The sequence below is a fragment of the Trichomycterus rosablanca genome, chromosome 8 (assembly GCF_030014385.1).
Source record: "Trichomycterus rosablanca isolate fTriRos1 chromosome 8, fTriRos1.hap1, whole genome shotgun sequence".
Taxonomy (NCBI): Eukaryota; Metazoa; Chordata; class Actinopteri; order Siluriformes; family Trichomycteridae; genus Trichomycterus; species Trichomycterus rosablanca.
The window spans coordinates 16,766,776-16,789,856 of NC_085995.1; the positions used below are offsets into that span (position 1 = coordinate 16,766,776).

The 23,081-nt window shown below is 37.5% G+C and overlaps 1 protein-coding gene and 1 long non-coding RNA gene across 2 annotated transcripts; both read right to left on the minus strand.

Annotated features, from left to right (window-relative positions):
* Nucleotides 1-304: 304 nt before the first annotated feature.
* On the minus strand, nucleotides 305-1,476 carry LOC134318933 (uncharacterized). Its single transcript, XR_010013445.1, has 3 exons — nucleotides 1,423-1,476; nucleotides 1,083-1,126; nucleotides 305-909 (listed from the first exon to the last, which is right to left on the minus strand). It is a non-coding gene; the product is annotated as an uncharacterized LOC134318933 (long non-coding RNA).
* Nucleotides 1,477-18,853: 17,377 nt separating this feature from the next.
* LOC134319382 (heterogeneous nuclear ribonucleoprotein A0-like) lies at nucleotides 18,854-22,548 on the minus strand. Its single transcript, XM_063000534.1, has one exon. It carries the CDS (start codon nucleotides 22,505-22,507, stop codon nucleotides 21,659-21,661), a length of 849 nt encoding a protein of 282 aa, XP_062856604.1. The 5' UTR covers nucleotides 22,508-22,548; the 3' UTR covers nucleotides 18,854-21,658.
* Nucleotides 22,549-23,081: the final 533 nt, after the last annotated feature.

The window sequence follows — 23,081 nt, forward strand, 5'->3', positions numbered from 1 at the left end:
GCATTTTCTTTCTCTAAAACATAAGTTAACTGTACTTTTAAATAGTTTTCCTTCATTTAAAAATATAAACCTACTTAACCTACTCAAAAAAATTTGAAGTAGGTTAAGATTTGTCTGCATAATACTTAAAAATTACTGTGAAATGTTGCAGCTGTTACATGTTATATAGAACTTTAGAACATATACAGAACTTTAAAAATGCAGGAAAAATAGCTTTTGTTAAATTCAGCATCAAAATGGATCAAGATCCACCACAGTTCAGCTATTTTTGACCCAAATAATTTTCACACAAATGAACAGTAAGTGTAGAAACAAGGAGGTTTTAATGTTATGGCTGATCAGTGTAAGAATCAGATGTCTAACACAATACAGCATACAATAAGTGCAATCAGAATTCATTTCAATGGAAAATGTTTAACAAAGCAGCACACAGTTAAGTGAAATGTCTACAAAACATTAGCATGAAACACTTATAAATGTGAATTATGTACAAAACAGTGCCAACATTGAAGTTTTCAGAAAGTGCAATTCGATAAACAGTACGTCACAAGTGTAATACTCAGTATGGACCACATCTCACTGAATAGCTTGGTATTTAGTAATTGAGCTTTATGAGACAGTTTGTTAGCATCTAGTTCAAGTCCAAGTTTTTGGAGTACATCAAAAGTGTATCTGAATGTAGGAGGGTAACTCAAGTTCTAAATCATAAGGTTATAAATATATAAGGCATAAATCAGCCCGGACTGCAAAGGCAAGGAACACACTGCCCAAGTCTTCTAGAACCACACCACCTAATACCACTCCAGTATTGGCAAGGGGGTCCATGGCTTCAGCTCCCTCAAATCTAGTCACATAGATACCAAGAACAGTCTCCTCAATCCCCCGTTCAGTTGCAGCCATATCACCATCCTACAATGGAACAGAGGGGGAAAATCACTTTCTTAAACTTAACAGTACACAAATTTCCATTTAGGACGTAACATATCTGACATCTCACTTCAACCTTTATTTTAACTCAGACGTACATTGGCCCAAAAAGATGGGGTGGTTGCTGTAACAACTCAGAGGAAACTCGTGCTTACCTTCACCCTCCTAGTGCCGATGGTATTGCGTGATTGGAGGAATCCTAAATTGTACATGAAATTGGATACTATTAAAATGATATATAAATAAAAAATTACTAAAGAAAACTAAAGGAAATCAAAATCAGCAAGACAAATATTTATAAAGAAATTACCAGCTTAAATAAGAAAATAGACATAAAATACATAAAACTAAAAAGTAAGTAAAAGAACCAAACAGAATAAATAATAAGAATTTCCACATTTTTTTCTTCTTCACTTAATCTAAACTTAACTCAGTGTTCAGTCAAAAGTAGCTCAATATTCTTCAATTTAGCATAAAATGTAGAAAAAAAATTACCAGTAAAAGGTCAGTCCAACTGCAAATACACATTTCCAACCATCTGTAAACAGAAGATACAAGACATCAGTTATTTTGTTGTAAATAACTAAAATATAATTTCTATAGTAAAGACTTTAACATTACAAATTCATTGATTATCCAATACTGTTCACATGTGTGTGCTTTCGAGGATAACAGTCACAAAACTCAGGTTTGTAATGATACTAACGTTACAGAATCATTTTGTTTTTTAGTTTGTGCAGAACGTGAGCGCCAAACGAAAAGCCGTTCCTCTCAGGCTCGAGCTGCCTGCTCACATCTTAGCTAGCTAGGTTGTGTGCTCATGTTTTTTAATGCACTGGCACCGCAAATATTACACATCTTTTTATTTTCTACCTTCTTCTAATATACTTCTGCATTAAGTAATTTAAGCCATTTTTACCTTTCGGGAAAGAATCTTACTGCCACAAGTTGAGAATACTGGCTGTTGAACTTGACTAGCTTAGCTCTAGCTAGCACCACGGCAATGCAACGTTATCACACACAGCGCAACCGGACTTAATATACAGTCAGCCAACGGCAATCTATTAAAATCTGCCTCAAGACTTTAATATGATTCACAGAATCCCTGGAAAGATGTTAATAAATAAATCACTATAAGCAGGTCCGCCGTTAGCGTTAGCATTAGCACGCGCGAATTAGCGTTAGCATTTTTTAACAAATAAAGCATGCACAGCAATAAAACTTGAATATTATTCAACTAAAGAGCTATATTAAACAATATAATAAGATAAACATCATGACTAACATGCAATTAGACACATGGAAAAAGATTTTGTAAAGCTTCACATTACCTGAGATGCCATTGAAACACCATGTGCCTTCACGATGTATTGCGTAATCCCCGGTGCGTCATATCCGGTTTCACCTGGTAAACTCATTGCATTAAGTAGTTCCAGGGAAATAAAGCGACTAAGTTAAGTTAACTAATAAACACAATGCAGTCATGTTTAAATCTAAAATGTAATTGATTTGTGTCACACCAGCATATATTCTTTATGCAAAACCAACAGGCACTCAAAAGTGTGTAACTGGTAGCATGGCTGGATTACTGACCGGGCCAGTGGGGCCAGCGCCCAGGGGCCCTTGAGGTCAGGGGGCCCCGGGGGGGCCCTGGCCCAAAACGTTTTGCGATGCCTATCAACATTTATGATACAATATATTTTTATTTCCGAGGGCCCTCCATTTTAAGGATCCTCTGACTATTAGGGACTTTGACCCCAGGGCCTCTTGGGGGCCCTAGCCATGCTTTTGGGGCCCCTAGCCATGCTTTTGGGCCCTAGCCATGCTTTTGGGCCCTAGCCATGCTTTTGGGCCCCTTATGAAAATGGATGAGGCGTTGTGGCACTGCTCTGACTTTTGCCCAGGGGCCCAGACTATCCTTAATCCGTCCTTGACTGGTAGGTTAGAGCATCATTTTATATCTGTGGTGCTCTGGTTGGAATGTGCACCCAACATGTTGCACAGATGGACTGTAATAAATTTTTCTGTGTATTGGGGAATGTGGGGATGGGTAAATTATGCTTGATTTAAATATTATAAATGTGAGAATAAATCACAGTTAATAACATTTTAAATTTGACTATGATTTTACACAGTTTGTATAAATGCACTTATTTAACAATTAAATCTTTAAATTAATACAAATGCATAAATAAAGTAAAAGTTAAAATCTGTTTAAATTGTATTGTTGCCTGTCTAATAAGGTAGGCAATACCTTTGTTTTTCCAATTTATGTATATAAAGTAGTGGTTAAGAAATGCAAAATTACAAAATATTTCTTTCTTTGCTCACATATTTTTTTTGCAATTGTACATTTTAAAATGCATTATTAACAGTATTTTTATTTATTTGACAGTGATATATCAGTATAACAAAAGTTTTTTTTTTTTTAATTACAGAAGATTCTGCTATTTTTGTCAATGAAGATTACTTTATTTTTACAGTTAGTTTTGTTAAAAGTGTCATCTAAAAACTGTTAAAAAACAGATTTTTTATGTATTTCATTTATACAGATTTTTTATGGTAAATCACATGACACTTTTCAATATACAGTTTATTCTCGTAATTTTACAAAAAAATTCTGTCTTTTATAAATACAGGGGAAAAACTGTAAAAATGTACTGGGAAAACCTGTAAAAAAATGTTTATTTTTTACAGTGTAGAATACACCAACCTCTGCATCCCCAAAATTTTGTGGGAGTTTTCCAAACTCAGTTATTTGAGTAGTGATTTAGCTGCCAAGACATCGACATCTTGGATATTTTGACTAAGTGATTGTTAACTCAATGGATTGCTAGGACTGCCTTTGACTTGGCCATTCCAGAACTCTCCGTTTCTTTCTTTTGAGCCATTCCTTGGTGGATTTACTGGAATGTTTTGGGTCGTTGTCATGTTGCATGGTCCACTTCAAGTTTAAGTTTCAGTTTTTGGACAGATGGTTTTACATTTTCTTTAAGCACTCTCTGATACAGTGAAGAATTCATTGTGGATTCTATAATGGAAAGCTTGCCAGGCCCTGCTGCTGCAAAGCAGTCCCAAACCATGACATTTCCACCTCCATGCTTCACAGTTGGTATGAGGTTCTTGTGCAGTTCTTGCGGTCTGCTCTTAGGCTACACTTGCTAGGACAGCCTGACCTGGCCATGTTGGCAGTTGTTTTAAATGTTCTCCACTTGTAAATTATTTTCCGGACAGTGGAATGGCTGATTTCTAATTGTTTTGAGATCTTTTTAAATCCCTTCCCAGACTCATATGCATCAACAACCTTCTTTCTGAAGGCCTCAGAGAGCTCTTTAGATTTCACCATGGTGATAACACTCACTTCAACAATAAAGAGCAAACCAAACTAATGTCTGAGGTTTATATAAAACTCCAATGTCCTCTAACGATGGTCTAATCATTGCAGCTGATGTGGTGCACCGGATGCTAATTTTAGACACTTTAAGTAGTAATAAATGTGGGGGTGTCCTAACTTTTTCCTCACAATAAATTTCCATTTTTGTTCATTACATTTTACAACTTGTGTTTAAAAGTATTCTTTTCAGTTTTATTTGTTTTATGATATGAGCTCCATCTCTTAATACTGTTCAAATGAAGCTCAAATGTTCATGTTTAAATATGTTCAAAAAGACAAAGGTTTTCATGGGGTGTCCTAACTTTTTTACATGACTGTATATACTAGAGAACCAACAAAGAAATACAGTATATGAACTGCAATATAAAAAAAAATATCAAAATCCTTTTGCAAGCAGAATCAAGCCTTGAAAAGAATCCACTCTTATGTCATCACATGCTGCATCCACTGACTGGAGTATATTTTCCTGGGTATGCTGAGAAGAATTCCTCAATCGGGTTTAGGAAGGGAGAGTATGGTGGAAGGCATAGATTTATGAAATGGAGATTATTGATAAACCATTTACATACTTTTTGACCACAGTGAAAGCTCACGTAGTTCCAAATGACAACGTACACAGGATGCTCTCTCAGCTCAGAATCCCCCTGCTCAAGTCCAAGCAAAGCGTCTTGTAGACCATCCAGAAATGTTAGATGTTCTGTGTTGTAGGGCCCTAATGTAACATGGGGATGCAGAACCCCATTGCTGTTGATGGCCGCACATACATTTTACATTTTCAGCATTTACCAGACACTTTTATCCAAAGCAACTTACAGTGTATCACAAAAGTGAGTACACCCCTCACATTTCTGCAAATATTTCATTATATCTTTTCATGGGACAACACTATAGACATGAAACTTGGATATAACTTAGAGTAGTCAGTGTACAGCTTGTATAGCAGTGTAGATTTACTGTCTTCTGAAAATAACTCAACACACAGCCATTAATGTCTAAATAGCTGGCAACATAAGTGAGTACACCCCACAGTGAACATGTCCAAATTGTGCCCAAATGCGTCGTTGTCCCTCCTTGGTGTCATGTGTCAAGGTCCCAGGTGTAAATGGGGAGCAGGGCTGTTAAATTTGGGGTTTTGGGTACAATTCTCTCATACTGGCCACTGGATATTCAACATGGCACCTCATGGCAAAGAACTCTCTGAGGATGTGAGAAATAGAATTGTTGCTCTCCACAAAGATGGCCTGGGCTATAAGAAGATTGCTAACACCCTGAAACTGAGCTACAGCATGGTGGCCAAGGTCATACAGTGGTTTTCCAGGACAGGTTCCACTCGGAACAGGCTTCGCCAGGGTCAACCAAAGAAGTTGAGTCCACGTGTTCGGCGTCATATCCAGAGGTTGGCTTTAAAAAATAGACACATGAGTGCTGCCAGCATTGCTGCAGAGGTTGAAGACGTGGGAGGTCAGCCTGTCAGTGCTCAGACCATAAGCGGCACACTGCATCAACTCGGTCTGCATGGTCGTCATTCCAGAAGGAAGCTGACGCACAAGAAAGCCCGCAAACAGTTTGCTGAAGACAAGCAGTCCAAGAACATGGATTACTCGAATGCCCTGTGGTCTGACGAGACCAAGATAAACTTGTTTGGCTCAGATGGTGTCCAGCATGTGTGGCGGCGCCCTGGTGAGAAGTACCAAGACAACTGTATCTTGCCTACAGTCAAGCATGGTGGTGGTAGCATCATGGTCTTGGGCTGCATGAGTGTTGCTGGCACTGGGGAGCTGCAGTTCATTGAGGGAAACATGAATTCCAACATGTACTGTGTCATTCTAAAACAGAGCATGATCCCCTCCCTTCGAAAACTGGGCCTCATGGCAGTTTTCCAACAGGATAACGACCCCAAACACAACCTCCAAGATGACAACTGCCTTGCTGAGGAAGCTGAAGGTAAAGGTGATGGACTAAACCCAATTGAGCACCTGTGGCGCATCCTCAAGTGGAAGGTGGAGGAGTTCAAGGTGTCTAACATCCACCAGCTCCATGATGTCATCATGGAGGAGTGGAAGAGGATTCCAGTAGCAACCTGTGCAGCTCTGGTGAATTCCATGCCCAGGAGGGTTAAGGCAGTGCTGAATAATAATGGTGGTCACACAAAATATTGACACTTTGGGCACAATTTGGACATGTTCACTGTGGGGTGTACTCACTTATGTTGCCAGCCATTTAGACATTAATGGCTGTGTGTTGAGTTATTTTCAGAAGACAGTAAATCTACACTGCTATACAAGTTGTACACTGACTACTCTAAGTTATATCCAAGTTTTATTTCTATAGTGTTGTCCCATGAAAAGATATAATAAAATATTTGCAGAAATGTGAGGGGTGTACTCACTTTTGTGATACACTGTACAGTGTACAGTCCAAGCATTTAAGGGTTAAGGGCCTTGCTCAAGGGCACAACAGTGGCAACCTGGCAGTGGAGGGGTTTGAACCCGCAACCTTCTGCTTACTAGTCCAGTACCTTAACCGCTAGGCTACATGATCACATTGCCACCATGCTATGTTGCGACCTCTTCTCCTCTTCTTTCAATTTAAATGTGATACATCATGACAGACCTCATGTTGTTTTATTCATATGCTGGTTTACAAACAATACAGTATTTGATATGACTGCTCTTGTTCTTGGTCATTCTCATCTTATCTGTAGTGTTTTAACGATGACAATAGCATGTTTGTTGTGTTTGACCTTTGTGGCCTGTGCGTGCCACTTTGCATCAAAGTGCACTACCATGCAGAATGTGTTTTGACAATGAGAATGTGTTTAGAGCAAAAAGGTTGAATCAGAGATGAAACTAGGTGAAAATTGTTTAAGGTTTTGTGAAAAGACTGATTAGCTAAATAAATGAGTTTTGGCAGTTGACAGAGAATAGGGTTTAGTGTTTTAGCAATTAAAAAAAACTAAATTAAGTTTAGTAATGCTATTATTAATATTATAAGATTTTTCTAAGTTAAAGAAATATCTTGACTTTTGCATTTTTACTTTCCTTTCTCCATCTATTTACCTCAAGACCGAACAAAAACTTGTTCTACAGTAGTCATTTTCAGCATCCACTCTTAACAGATTTGTTATTTCATCTTGAGTTAATAACCCCGCTCAATTTTTTAAATATAACTGTACTTCTCTAACAAAATGTAAGCACAGTTATTCCAAGAGATGTCCACGGAATTTTGTGTGCCTTTTGTGCACATAACCAGTCTGTGGGGGTCAGAATTCTTGCTGGTTGGTAGGGGATCAAATACTTATTTCCCTTAATTAAATACAAATTAATTTATAACTTTTATTTAATGTTTTTTTTCTGGATTTTTTGTTGATATTCTGTCTCTCTCTGTTAAAATAAACCTTCCATAAAAATATATAGGTATTATTTGGCTGGTGGGTCATTCTCAGCACTGCAGTGACAATGACATGGTGGTGGTTTGTTAGTGTGTGTTGTGTTGGTATGAGTGGATAAGATACAGTAATGCTGATGGAGTTTTTAAACACCTCATTGTTACTGATGGACTGAGAATAGTCCACCAACCAAAAACATCCAGCCAACAGCGCCCTTTAGGCAATGTCTTGTGACCACTGATGAAGGTCTAGAGAATGACCAACTCAAACAGCAGCAATAGATGAGCGATCGTCTTTGACTTTAGGTGAACCAACTAGGTAAGAGTGTCTAATAGAGTGGACAGTGAGTGGACACGGTATTTAAAAACTCCAGCAGCTCTGCTGTGTCTGATCCACTCATACCAGCACAACACACACTAACACACCACCACCATGTCATTGTCACTGCAGTGCTGAGAATCATCCACCACCTAAATAAGGTTAAAAAAGTATGTAGAGAAACAGATGGACTACAGTAATTGTAAAACTACAAAGTGCTTCTATATGGTGATATACAGTAGAAGCACAGGTACACAGACAAATACATTCACACCTAGGGGCAATTTACTATCATCAATTTAACTGACTTGCCCAACTTTGGACTGTAGGTTTTCTAGCAGGGTTATAAGCTTTAAGGTATCATCAATAGAAGAAAGACCTGCTATAATAAAAAGGAACACCATCGTTGTTTTATTAATATAAATAAACTTTTGAAAAATGTTAAAAAACAACAATGACATCTCATTCCAAAAGTTTGCTTAAGTAACACAAGATTAAAACATGTGTAATTGATTTCAGTTAAGAGTTACAAAAAGTACATTGTGATGATAAATTAATATGACATTTCTGAATATAAGCATTGAATGGGTAAATTCTATAAAGTATTTTAAGATGGATTTCTTTTACTTGTGTACAAAGCATTTGTCAATAACATGCCATATTTTATTAATTGTTAACCAAGAAAAATCCCAATTTCCATCTAAAAATTCTACTAGTTGTTACATCTTTGATATAAAAGATAGATACCTTCAATTTTGAGTTTAGCTACTTCAACCTGTAACAAATAATATTTGCATTTGAGTCTTAATGAGGTAAGTAATTTAGGTAAAATGCTACTGGAAACAGTATTATAATCTTTTTGTGACAAATTTGGATTGTTGTGAAGGGCCAGACCTACAGGCTGAATCTAATTCTGCGCAATACCTATTTTATCTCTTTAAAAGGCAGTAAACTGAACGTTTTTGATAAACTGTTACTGTTAATTAGTATGAGTACATGTTACAATATGGCGATGAAAATGAGAAGCAGGCACAATAAAAACATCATTATTTCACTATTTAACCAACTTTCACAAAAACAATTGTGTACAAAATGTGCAGGTTTTAAATACACACAAAGTGCTATTGCTATTTTGTTTGGAGTCTAATTACCTCATTTGCTGTTATTCAGTCCTTTGTTCTTACATTCTTTTGAAAATCACAAAGCTGGTCTTAACTTACATCAATTGGGTACAGCCAAATGTCCAGATGTGCTCTAGAGATACCTTCCGCTTTTGGTAAAATTTCTTTGCAGCCAACATCCAGAAATTGTTTTAGCTTTATGAATGAAAGTTACATTAAATTCTGGTAGATACTATGTTAATCAATATTCCAAGGTATCTAACTTGAATTTCATTATTTGTGTAATGTTTCTACCACGTAGTCATTATTTCAGATTCACTGACAAACCTGATGCTTCTGATAACAGCTGTAGTACTTGTATGGCATTAGAAAATTAGAAATAAATAGGTATTGTCTGCTAATTGACGACATACATAACATACGTCTGATCCAATATTAGATTAGATAAGATTCAACTTTATTGTCATTGTGCAGAGCCAATGAAATGCAGTAGCTTCTAACCAGAAGTGCAAGATAGAGATTATTTACATATATTACAGTTTAAGTACAGAAGTGATCAGATAAGTGAAATGAGGAGACATTAATTAAGAATATTAAACAGATAATGTTAATATTAAACAGATAATGAAGATATTAATCAGATAATGTTGATTGTACAGTGTATAGAATAATATATAATTACAGAGTAATGGAAGACGACTAAAGTGGGTAGATGAGTGGGTAATGAATGAGAATAAATAGAGTATATAACTATAGCAGATATATACAGTATATACATTATTGGTGTGTTGGTGTAAGTAGTGCAATAGTGCCATGGGCAAATTTGCAAATACTGATGGTATATACAGATGAGATGGCACACTCGTAAAAAGTACAAAGTTCAATGTGGTTCAAAGTGCAGTGATACCTTTACATTGGTGTGGTTGAGTTTAGCAGGGTTACAGCCTCAGGGAAAAAACTTTTTCTGAGTCTGCTGGTGCGAGAGCGGAGGGTCCTGTAACGCCTGCCAGATGGACGCAAGGTGAAAAGTCCACGATTAAGATGAGATACATCCTTGAAAATGTTCCTCACTCTGCCCTACACCGTTTATAGTAGATGTCCTGAATGGTGGGTAACTGAATGCCGGTGATGCGTTGGGCGGTTTTAACCACCCGCTGCAGAGCTTTCCGGTCAGCAGCAGAGCAATTGCCATACCACACAGAGATGCAGTTTGTTAGAATGCTCTCACTGATACAGCGGTAAAAGTCCACAAGTATTCTGGGACATGACGTGTTGAGGGACCAGGAGAGACTTTCCGACATGTGGACGCCGAGGAATTTGAAGCTGGGTACCTGCTCTACTGCCATAGTTTCACCGGACGTTTACAACCACTGTGGTTAAGTTGTGTAGTTCCAACTACACCTGTAGACGTGTGGTTAGAAGCGTAGTTCCTGGTGGCTACATCATAGCTGATGTAGGATGCAGGTAAAAGACGGTAGTCACAATGCCATGTAAGCAGAAAGTTTACATCAATCTTGTTGTACAAACATTTAAAATGTCAAATCTTTAATCATGTAGTTCTTAATGGACTTCCTAATGTATTTATGTAAATATAGTTGCATTTGTCGAATAATATCTATCTATCTCTCTCTCTCTATATATATATATGTATATATATATACAGTATATATATATATACTGTATATATATATACTGTATATATATATGTACAGTGTATCACAAAAGTGAGTACACCCCTCACATTTCTGCAAATATTTCATTATATCTTTTCATGGGACAACACTATAGACATGAAACTTGGATATAACTTAGAGTAGTCAGTGTACAGCTTGTATAGCAGTGTAGATTTACTGTCTTCTGAAAATAACTCAACACACAGCCATTAATGTCTAAATAGCTGGCAACATAAGTGAGTACACCCCACAGTGAACATGTCCAAATTGTGCCCAAATGTGTCGTTGTCCCTCCCTGGTGTCATGTGTCAAGGTCCCAGGTGTAAATGGGGAGCAGGGCTGTTAAATTTGGTGTTTTGGGTACAATTCTCTCATACTGGCCACTGGATATTCAACATGGCACCTCATGGCAAAGAACTCTCTGAGGATGTGAGAAATAGAATTGTTGCTCTCCACAAAGATGGCCTGGGCTATAAGAAGATTGCTAACACCCTGAAACTGAGCTACAGCATGGTGGCCAAGGTCATACAGCGGTTTTCCAGGACAGGTTCCACTCGGAACAGGCTTCGCCAGGGTCGACCAAAGAAGTTGAGTCCACGTGTTCGGCGTCATATCCAGAGGTTGGCTTTAAAAAATAGACACATGAGTGCTGCCAGCATTGCTGCAGAGGTTGAAGACGTGGGAGGTCAGCCTGTCAGTGCTCAGACCATACGCCGCACACTGCATCAACTCGGTCTGCATGGTCGTCATCCCAGAAGGAAGCTGACGCACAAGAAAGCCCGCAAACAGTTTGCTGAAGACAAGCAGTCCAAGAACATGGATTACTCGAATGCCCTGTGGTCTGACGAGACCAAGATAAACTTGTTTGGCTCAGATGGTGTCCAGCATGTGTGGCGGCGCCCTGGTGAGAAGTACCAAGACAACTGTATCTTGCCTACAGTCAAGCATGGTGGTGGTAGCATCATGGTCTTGGGCTGCATGAGTGTTGCTGGCACTGGGGAGCTGCAGTTCATTGAGGGAAACATGAATTCCAACATGTACTGTGACATTCTGAAACAGAGCATGATCCCCTCCCTTCGAAAACTGGGCCTCATGGCAGTTTTCCAACAGGATAACGACCCCAAACACAACCTCCAAGATGACAACTGCCTTGCTGAGGAAGCTGAAGGTAAAGGTGATGGACTAAACCCAATTGAGCACCTGTGGCACATCCTCAAGTGGAAGGTGGAGGAGTTCAAGGTGTCTAACATCCACCAGCTCCGTGATGTCATCATGGAGGAGTGGAAGAGGATTCCAGTAGCAACCTGTGCAGCTCTGGTGAATTCCATGCCCAGGAGGGTTAAGGCAGTGCTGGATAATAATGGTGGTCACACAAAATATTGACACTTTGGGCACAATTTGGACATGTTCACTGTGGGGTGTACTCACTTATGTTGCCAGCCATTTAGACATTAATGGCTGTGTGTTGAGTTATTTTCAGAAGACAGTAAATCTACACTGCTATACAAGCTGTACACTGACTACTCTAAGTTATATCCAAGTTTTATTTCTATAGTGTTGTCCCATGAAAAGATATAATAAAATATTTGCAGAAATGTGAGGGGTGTACTCACTTTTGTGATACACTGTATATATATATATATATATATATATATATACAGTGTATCACAAAAGTGAGTACACCCCTCACATTTCTGCAGATATTTAAGTATATCTTTTCATGGGACAACACTGACAAAATGACACTTTGACACAATGAAAAGTAGTCTGTGTGCAGCTTATATAACAGTGTAAATTTATTCTTTCCTCAAAATAACTCAATATACAGCCATTAATGTCTAAACCACCGGCAACAAAAGTGAGTACACCCCTAAGAGACTAAACCCCTAAATGTCCAAATTGAGCACTGCTTGTCATTTTCCCTCCAAAATGTCATGTGATTTGTTAGTGTTACTAGGTCTCAGGTGTGCATAGGGAGCAGGTGTGTTCAATTTAGTAGTACAGCTCTCACACTCTCTCATACTGGTCACTGAAAGTTCCAACATGGCACCTCATGGCAAAGAACTCTCTGAGGATCTTAAAAGACGAATTGTTGCGCTACATGAAGATGGCCAAGGCTACAAGAAGATTGCCAACACCCTGAAACTGAGCTGCAGCACAGTGGCCAAGATCATCCAGCGTTTTAAAAGAGCAGGGTCCACTCAGAACAGACCTCGCGTTGGTCGTCCAAAGAAGCTGAGTGCACGTGCTCAGCGTCACATCCAACTGCTGTCTTTGAAAGATAGGCGCAGGAGTGCTGTCAGCATTGCTGCAGAGATTGAAAAGGTGGGGGGTCAGCCTGTCAGTGCTCAGACCATACGCCGCACACTACATCAAATTGGTCTGCATGGCTGTCACCCCAGAAGGAAGCCTCTTCTGAAGTCTCTACACAAGAAAGCCCGCAAACAGTTTGCTGAAGACATGTCAACAAAGGACATGGATTACTGGAACCATGTCCTATGGTCTGATGAGACCAAGATTAATTTGTTTGGTTCAGATGGTCTCAAGCATGTGTGGCGGCAATCAGGTGAGGAGTACAAAGATAAGTGTGTCATGCCTACAGTCAAGCATGGTGGTGGGAATGCCATGGTCTGGGGCTGCATGAGTGCAGCAGGTGTTGGGGAGTTACATTTCATTGAGGGACACATGAACTCCAATATGTACTGTGAAATACTGAGCAGAGCATGATCCCCTCCCTCCGGAAACTGGGTCGCAGGGCAGTGTTCCAGCATGATAATGACCCCAAACACACCTCTAAGACGACCACTGCTTTATTGAAGAGGCTGAGGGTAAAGGTGATGGACTGGCCAAGCATGTCTCCAGACCTAAACCCAATAGAACATCTTTGGGGCATCCTCAAGCGGAAGGTGGAGGAGCGCAAAGTCTCGAATATCCGCCAGCTCCGTGATGTCGTCATGGAGGAGTGGAAAAGCATTCCAGTGGCAACCTGTGAAGCTCTGGTAAACTCCATGCCCAGGAGAGTTAAGGCAGTTCTGGGAAATAATGGTGGCCACACAAAATATTGACACTTCAGGAACTTTCACTAAGGGGTGTACTAACTTTTGTTGCCGGTGGTTTAGACATTAATGGCTGTATATTGAGTTATTTTGAGGGAAGAATAAATTTACACTGTTATATAAGCTGCACACAGACTACTTTTCATTGTGTCAAAGTGTCATTTTGTCAGTGTTGTCCCATGAAAAGATATACTTAAATATCTGCAGAAATGTGAGGGGTGTACTCACTTTTGTGATACACTGTATATATATAAAATGTATAGAAAGGACGTTGTTTTCCCACCTGTGACGGCTATTTAGTAGAAACCATCATCTGTACATAATGGATTCATAACGGAATGAATATATGAATTAAATGGTTGTAAAATAAGTAAAAATAATGATATGTAAAATTACAAAACAAATAGTGGAGGAAAAAGCTGTGGTTTAAATAAAGGGTGTGTGAGAGGGTGGGTTGGGGTTATAGGCCAAACATAGTTTCTATTAATTGGTGATGTGTTTCTTGGCCTGCATGCATTGCTCCACATTGCTTAATTATTACCTGACTCAACCAAAGGTAAAATAACTAAACAAAGCATGAAACAAGAAAACATAAAATTTACCATTTAATTTATGGTTTATGTGGAAATGTGTTTATTTCTAGGTGTATGAAAAAGTGTTGAAGTGGTAAAAAGTGTTATTGACTACAAATAAATCAAAGCTTTACAGTTGTTTAACCCCTTAATGGTCTGCTCAACCATTTGGCTGATCATACTTTGAGTCTAAATAGTTGGGTAAAAATAAGCTGTATTTAAATAATCTTGTTTGGGCCATATCTACTTCTTGTTTGACATGTGTTAAACTAAAAAATATTGGGTAGATTGTTTTAAGAAACCTATATGTGAAATTATGTGCAGTTGCATCATTTTTGTGATCACCTCAGCTGTTAGGTAGAGGCTCATTACTCTAATCACTTTTCTCTGTAACAGAGAAAAGGAGTCTGTGCAAAGTGCTTTTTATTATGGACAATCATAATCACCCACTGCACACAACTTTTCTGAAACAGAGAAGAAACGTAATTCTGAATGTAACAGAATTGTGGCACTTTTACAGTAGATCCTTGAGTTACGAACGGTTTACCATACGAACATTTTGGGATACGAACAATCTTTTTCAACTTAACATACAAACAAATTTCGGATTACGAACTGAAATTCGCGAAACACGTGACATCACGGACAAGTTGATTCCGACCGTCTCTCTCTCTATATATACAGTGAGCGAACATTCGGACAGCGAACGGTGTTTTTCTGGTGTTTTCTTTCTATTTTGTAAAATTCAATATTAAAATGTCCCCAAAGAAGATGCAGAGAAAGCGGTGTTGAAAAATGAAAAAATCTATTACATTTGTTGTTGTACAGTATAGTTACTCCTGCCAGTAGATGTCACGGTGTATCAGACAGAGGGGGCAGTGAGTGAGAGAGAAGAGGGAATTCGGCTCAGTAAAGTAGTCTTTCTTTCGTGCAATTACACCTACAAAATACAACACTATTGAAATAAAGACGGAAATAATAGAGAAATATGAGAGTTATTGTTGTTTCTGGTAGATACATTTGATAAAAAATAAAAAAAAGTTAATGTATTATGGTGTATGGTACAGCACACGTACTGTACTGAAATGTGATGTTTTTTATGTACAGTACAGTACTACTGTGTATTGTTGTTCATTATTGTTTATTACAGGAATGTCTATTCTATAATTTAAGATTTAAGGGAAAATATACTTGTATTTATAACAAAAAAAGACCATTTAAGACATTAGAAAGGTTAGGTAAGGGGGTGATTTGGGGAGTCTGGCACAGATTAATTCTATTTACATTATTTCTTATGGGAAAAATAGGTTTAACTAATGAACATTTTAACTTAAGAACAGCCCTTTGGAACCAATTAAATTCGTAAGTCAAGGGTCTACTGTATATGTATATATCTATAAATGTATGTGGGTGTGCACATGTATGCACAGACAGGCACATACGCACCTCTTTGTACATCCATCTACACATTTTTTTTAATTTTTGCACTGTACACTTTATAATTTATACTATACATTTGACACAACCTATACCAGCCTTGTATACCAAAATAACACCTCCTTATGTACCCACATGCTCTGTTGTAGTGTGTTGTTGTGATTATGCAGGTACGTGTTTGTATAATGTGAATCTTTATAGTGTGTACTATTACTTTTGATCTGTATAACTTGCTACTAAGCCCTATCTATCTATCCATCCATCCATCCATCCAAAATACTATGTGCACTAGTAAAAACATATTAATTGTTTGTTGTTGGTATCAAGGAACTAAGAAATGCAAAGTAATATTTTTTAAACATTATTTTCTTGGTGCCAAGGGTTAATGAATCAATTGTTCATCAGTGAGAGATTTCATTGCCATTATGAAAAAGATATAAATACATAAGACTCTTTTCATGGGATTCGAACCCCAACTCCCACAATCGCGTGACACCGTTTTTAAAGCGGTGCGCTTTCAGCCGTTTATCCTCTTGAGCCACTACGGACTGATACGAAGATAGTAATGTAAATGTACTGGAATTGCTAGTTCTTATGTTTTTTTTCCTTTAAAAACAAGTTTTGTATATAATTAGAATTATTTAACTTATAGTAATTATAATATATTAATAGTTATTAATTTTTATGCTCATTTGAATTTAATTGTTATTTCTATTAATGTTTTTGTTGGTGGTGGTGGCGGTGATATGAATAGATATGAATAGATTAAATAATAGTGACGTTATTTCGGTCACTCTCATATTTTGGCCTAATATTACAAAGTTTGTGAGCTTTGCATGTTTCCCGCTGTGGAAATCAGAGCAAACACATCTGGAAACATTGTAGTTCAGACTACGGTGGTTCAAACCAACGTGGTTCAAACTACCGTGGTACCACAGTCATACTTCGGATGTTTGTTAGTTTAACGATGCATCATACTATGGTAGTTGTTCGGGAAACGCACCCCAGTATGGGAATCCCTTCCCCATATCTTCAAAACAGGGGATGCACCATTGTGTTATTAATTTTGTTTTATCTTCTAAACACTCCCGAAATAAAAACTTATGACCAAATGTATAGTTATGTGAAAAAGTTAGGACACCCCATGAAAACCTTTGTCTTTTTGAACATATTTAAACATATGGACATTTGAGCTGTATTTGAACAGTACTGAGAGATGGAGCTTATATAACTAAACAAAAAAATTTTTTTTAATTACTTTTAAACACAAGTTGTAAAATGTAATGAACAAAAATGGAAATTGATTGTGAGGAAAAAGTTAGGACACCCCCACATTTATTACTACCTAAAATGTCTAAAATTAGAATCCAGTGCACCACATCAGCTGCAATGATTAGACCATCGTTAGAGGACACTAGAGTTTTATTTAAACCTCAGACATTAGTTTGGTTTGATCTTGATTGTTGAAGTGAGTGGTATCACCATGGTGAGATCTAAAGAGCTCTCTGAGGCCTTCAGAAAAAAGGTTTTAGATGCACATTAGTTTGGGAAAGGATTTAAAAAGGAGTGCAAAAAACTTTCTCCCAGTCGATGTCAGAGACTGGTAGATGGTACAAAAACGAACATCCTCTACAGCAGTGGTTCTCAAACTTTTTAGACCGAGTACCACCCATTGTCAAACCAAAACTTCCAAGTACCACCTATGTCTCTCATCACAGAACCACATATAGCTCACATTAATTAGGTGTGTGTATATATATATATATATATGGTTTTATGTTTTTTGGATACAATCCAGGTTAGCACCCAAACATCCCTTTCAGACAGCTTCCTCTTGCGTCCACAGTTAATCCTGTTGGATGTGGTTTGTTCTTCTTGGTGGTATGCTGACATTACCCTGGATACCGTGGCTCTTGATACATCACAAAGACTTGCTGTCTTGGTCACAGATGCGCCAGCAAGACGTGCACCAACAATTTGTCTTCTTTTGAACTCTGGTATGTCACCCATAATGTTGTGTGCATTGCAATATTTTGAGCAAAACTGTGCTCTTACCCTGCTAATTGAACCTTCACACTCTGCTCTTACTGGTGCAATGTGCAATTAATGAAGATTGGCCACCAGACTGGTCCAATTTAGCCATGAAACCTCCCACACTAAAATGACAGGTGTTTCAGTTATTTTGTCCAACCCCTGTATATATATATATATATATATATATATATATATATATATATATATATATATATATAGGCAGTGATGGGAATTATGGCTTCTTGACAGGAGCCGGATATTTTGGCTTGGTTCCTTTTAAAGAGCCATTCAAAAAGTGAATCTTCGCGCTGCTAGGTAAACTATAAGACATCCCCGATATTAACATCAAATTTGCATTAAATGTAGGCCTAATTCAAACATCACTTAAATAAGAAAGATTAATTTCAAAAGGCAAAAAACTACAGGGAAGAGACAGACTGTGGTTGCATTTCATTAAGTTTTAGAAAAATCCTTTCTTGTACAAAGATGTGACTGAGTTTGATTCTGCTTTAAAACATAATCACAATAAAATAAATCAGATTTAACCTAATTAAACAAGTTTATAGTTTATTTCTGAATTATTTGTCATTATACTACTAGCTCTCTCTCTCTCTCTCTGTGTGTGTGTGTGTGTGTGCGTGCATGTGTGTGTCGCTCGCTCATTCTCCGCGATACTGAAAGTGTTTTCGGATTTGAGTGAGTGCGCGTGTTTAGCGGAGCAGCCTGGTGATGTCAGGAACGAGATCAGTGAGATTCAAACACAGATCTGCTCTGACAAAAGCGAGAGAGCTACTGATAACTTTACTGATAACTTTACTAATAACGTTTCGGAAATTTCGAGATGGAAACTGCGAACGTGAAGTATAGACTTAATGAAGTATGGTGTCTGCGTAGCCCCGAATATTTTTAAAAACACATTAGTTTAAATACAACTTGTTTTAATTAAACTGATTTTATTAAAACAGAATTATAAGAACTTTGAAACAGATTTTATTAGTAATTTACACATTTTGTTTCATATTATTTTTTATTTATCATTATTAAATGATTTATTTTTTCGGTCCATGTAATTACTTTTCCGAGATTATCTGGCATACCACCTCATGCTGCTTCACGTACCACCAGAGAACCACTGCTCTACAGAAAACAAAATTGTGCACATTGTGCATAATTACTGTTTTTTAGTGTAATTTAACAAATTCTAAACCAATTCAACATAAACTGTGGCACAATTACATATATATTATGCACCAAAGTAAAGAAATTTTGAATATTACATTTGTTTCCTGTAGAGGATGTTTTAACATTTTTTTTTTACATTTTCAGCATTTAGCAGACGCTGTTATCCAAAGCGACTTACAGTACTGTGACAGAATACAGTCTGAGCAATTGGAAAGCAACCTGGAAGTGGTGGGGCTTGAACCTGCAACCTTTTGATTACTAGTCCAGTACCCTAGCCACTATGCTACAACTTTAACCAATTTTAACCTAAAAATTAAATTTGACTTTGGGTGTCCAAAGTTTTGCTTAAGACAATAATGTAGTAACTATACAGCAGGTATGCATAGTATGCATTCTAAAGTGTTACCATGTTTTCGTTTGGTAGGTTGATATAAAGGTGCTTAATTTGTAGTTACTACAGTAATATTAATAACTAAATGCACTGAATATGTACTAATTATTCCAATAAATGTTTGGTTGGTGGACTCGATACAATTTCAAAAAACATTTCAGCAACTTACTGAGGAAAATGCATAAATCCTTTCATAAATCCATAAATTAGTATAGTGTTACTGAATAATTTTAATAAAAGTATGCCAGTTATCTTTAGCCTAAACAGCAATTATTAACCAGTAGTATACCCTTATTTTAAATGAAAAACGTTTTTACATAAAATGTACAGGTAAAATGTATGATATGTAGATCAAGTATAAAGGTGGTAAAGAATGACATACTTAAAGCCAGGTCGCTCACCAACCAACCAGATCCAGGTCTGAATCTTAGTAGTGCTATCGTTTCATACACATCATTTTAAAAAGTAAAACAAGTGACCCAAGCAAAAAACGTTCACCACAAAGTGTGCACTAAATATCTTATTAATAAAACCATTAAGTTTTATTTAAAGAAAAGGAGAAAAAAACTATTTTCAATGAGCACTACTCACTGACTAGAGACACATTTAAACTGTACACTAAGTTATTCATGGTAAGATTATAAACATCAGCATCTCAGCATCAAATGAAAACCCAAATGAAATCAATTGCGGCACTAACACAAATTATTAGACCATAGTATATTTTGAAGCTATAAGCACCTAAGGCTGCAGTTCAAAATGAGACCACCCAACCACCCGTTTGTAGGGTCTTCAAACTAAAAAAGCTTTTAGAGAAACAGGGCAGTGTTTTTTTTCTTGAAGGAAACAACTGATGTAAACTACATACTTACCACACTGTAAGTACTTTGTTGTGTTTTAACTAGTTTGAAAATAGAAGCAACCAACAAGGTTATAAATGCAGTCTAAGCATTAACTTTACAATAATTTTAAATTATATAATGATGGCCCTAAAACAACAGTGCACTTCAATTTGTTGTTTAACACTTATCAGGGTCCTCAATACAAAGGGTGCAGACTTTAGCTGGGTTAGGGTCATGATCACTTCAAAATAGATCAGTTTTCCAGCACAATTGTTAATATAAGACTCACGTGTTGCATGAACTAGTACAGAAATAGGAGGATTCAAATAATCTACTGTGGTTTTCTTTCTTTCTCAAATCCTACAATAAGAGTTACCTATGCTGTAAATTATGCTGTGGCAAACTGTAAAAAAAATGCAACACCACCTTACTTGGAAAGTCTGTAGTGTGAACAAATTGGACATAAGCTGATCTGGACCTCGCCTTTGTTATACCTTGGTGCATAAATGTCACAACTTCAAAATAAAAAAAATCAATTCATCGTTAGGCTTAAAATTATTATTTTTTTTATTACTCAAGGATTATGCAAAACGTGGAGTTAATATGCGTGTATATATAAAAATACACGTGATATTTTTTTCTGTACCGTGATGTGACGCTGTTTGTAAGGCAGAGCAATAAATTCATTCCCTGCACTTACAAAAATAATAGTATTAGTATTTACGTAAATGTGATTTATTTTATGGTATTTAATTACACAGTACAGTTTTAAACATGCATGTTTGTCTTATTTAACCGTTTACTAGTCATCAGCCAAAGTGATTCCAGGGTAAGACGTCACGTCCCGAAGCCCTATGCACTACACTGTAATGGTGAACGCCATTTTGAGCAGTCCTGGTTTTCAGCAACACCGCGTCTAGGTTTGAATATACCAATCAGAAAGTATCTTTTGTAAATTAGCAAAAAAGAACGGTACCTAAACAACACAGCATTTAAATGACCACCATTTACACAACCAAGTTATACAGTTCAACAGACGCTTTTACACAATATACATTAGTTAAGTAATCAACCATCTAAGACTACAAACAAAAAAAGCTTGGAAAATATGATAATTTAAGGGATTCCTATTAGAGCAAAAGAACATGTAATACAAATGATTTGAGTAATTATTCTTAGTACCCCATAACGCATATTGACTCAAGGGTTACGGTTTCACTGTAAACACTTTCTTTGTATAGTGTATGACGTCCTGCCGTAGTAATTCTTGACAAAAGCTTAGACCTTCGAGCTTATTAAATCTAGTCCGCTTTAACACTGTCCTCAATAGCCACCTCTGTTATAACCAGATCCAACGCCCCGAGGATACGGTGCACCGCTCCGACCGGCGTAGGTGTTCCCACCTTTCATGGGCCCATAACCAGACGTCTGCTGACCATAACCACCACCAAAGTCACTGTAGCCATTACCACCTCCGTAATTAACACACTGGCCGCTGTATCCTCCTTCATAGCCACCGCCATACCCGCTGTTATAAGCATTTCCATAACTGCCGTAACCACCTCTACCACCACCGAAACAATTGTGATTTCTTCCTATTCCTCTTCCTCCCCTGTTGGCCATGGTCCCCTCTGCAGCCTGCATTTCTTGTTTTGTGAGTGCCTTTTTTACTTCTACTTTGTGCCCATTTATTGTATGAAATTTTACCACAACAGCCTTGTCAGCGGAGTCATTGTCTTCAAAGTGAATAAATCCAAAGCCACGCTTTTTGCCGGTATTTTTATCAGTGATCACTTCAGCTTTCTCTATTACACCAAACTGTGCAAAGTATTCATTTAGATCATCTTCTTGGATGTCGTCTTTTAGCCCGCCAACAAATATTTTCTTTACTTTGGCAAGAGCTTCTGGTTTGCCTGCGTCTTCACGAGCCACTGCTCTTTTTAAATCCACGGTTTTCCCGTCCACGATATGTGGCTTAGCGGCCATTGCAGCATCTGCTTCTTCAATGCGTGAATACGTTACGAACCCGAAACAGCGCGATCGCTGAAGTTGTTCGTTTTGAACAACAATGCAGTCGATCACCTGTCCATAATGTTCAAAATGATTACGAAGCCCTTCGCTAGTAGTTTCAACATTCAATCCGCCAACAAAAAGTTTGCAAAGCTGCTCCATTTTGACAAAAGTACACCGGTATTCAAAGTGCTGCTGTACTTTTCACTCGCAACCTGTGACGTCAGTAGTAGGGGTGGGCGGATAGATCCAAATAATTTAAATTGTGTCAGCTGCATATCGTTCAATGCTAACATCAGTTTAAACGAGAACTGTTGTTTTTACCTTTTTGGGGGTCCATTTATTAATTAGGAGGGTCAGTCCCCCATCCCCCCATAATTCAAACCATGAATTCTCCACTGAAGCAAAAGTAGGTGAGTGTTTTGAACCATCCTGCAGTACTGCACCATGAATGTTTTATACAGTGTATAAAATAACATTTAACAAACACTGGTGTTTGTCATTTTTATATATCAGGCCAACTAGTTAAGTACTTATGCTTAGTTTTAGAAAAATGCTATATAAATAAAGATCAACTAATTTATTGACAAGAATGTATTATTGTTTATTTTAATTTCTGAACAGTGCAGAAAATCTGTGACCATACAGACAAATCAGACAATAAAAAAACAAATCAACATTCACTGTTCTTGTTTTCTTGGTGTCGGTACAAACCCCATTGCCAAAAATGTTGGGA

Coding starts and splice junctions, on each gene's coding strand:
- LOC134319382 (XM_063000534.1), bottom strand. CDS start 22,507: ATGGAGCAGCTTTGCAAACTTTTTGTTGGCGGATTGAATGTTGAAACT.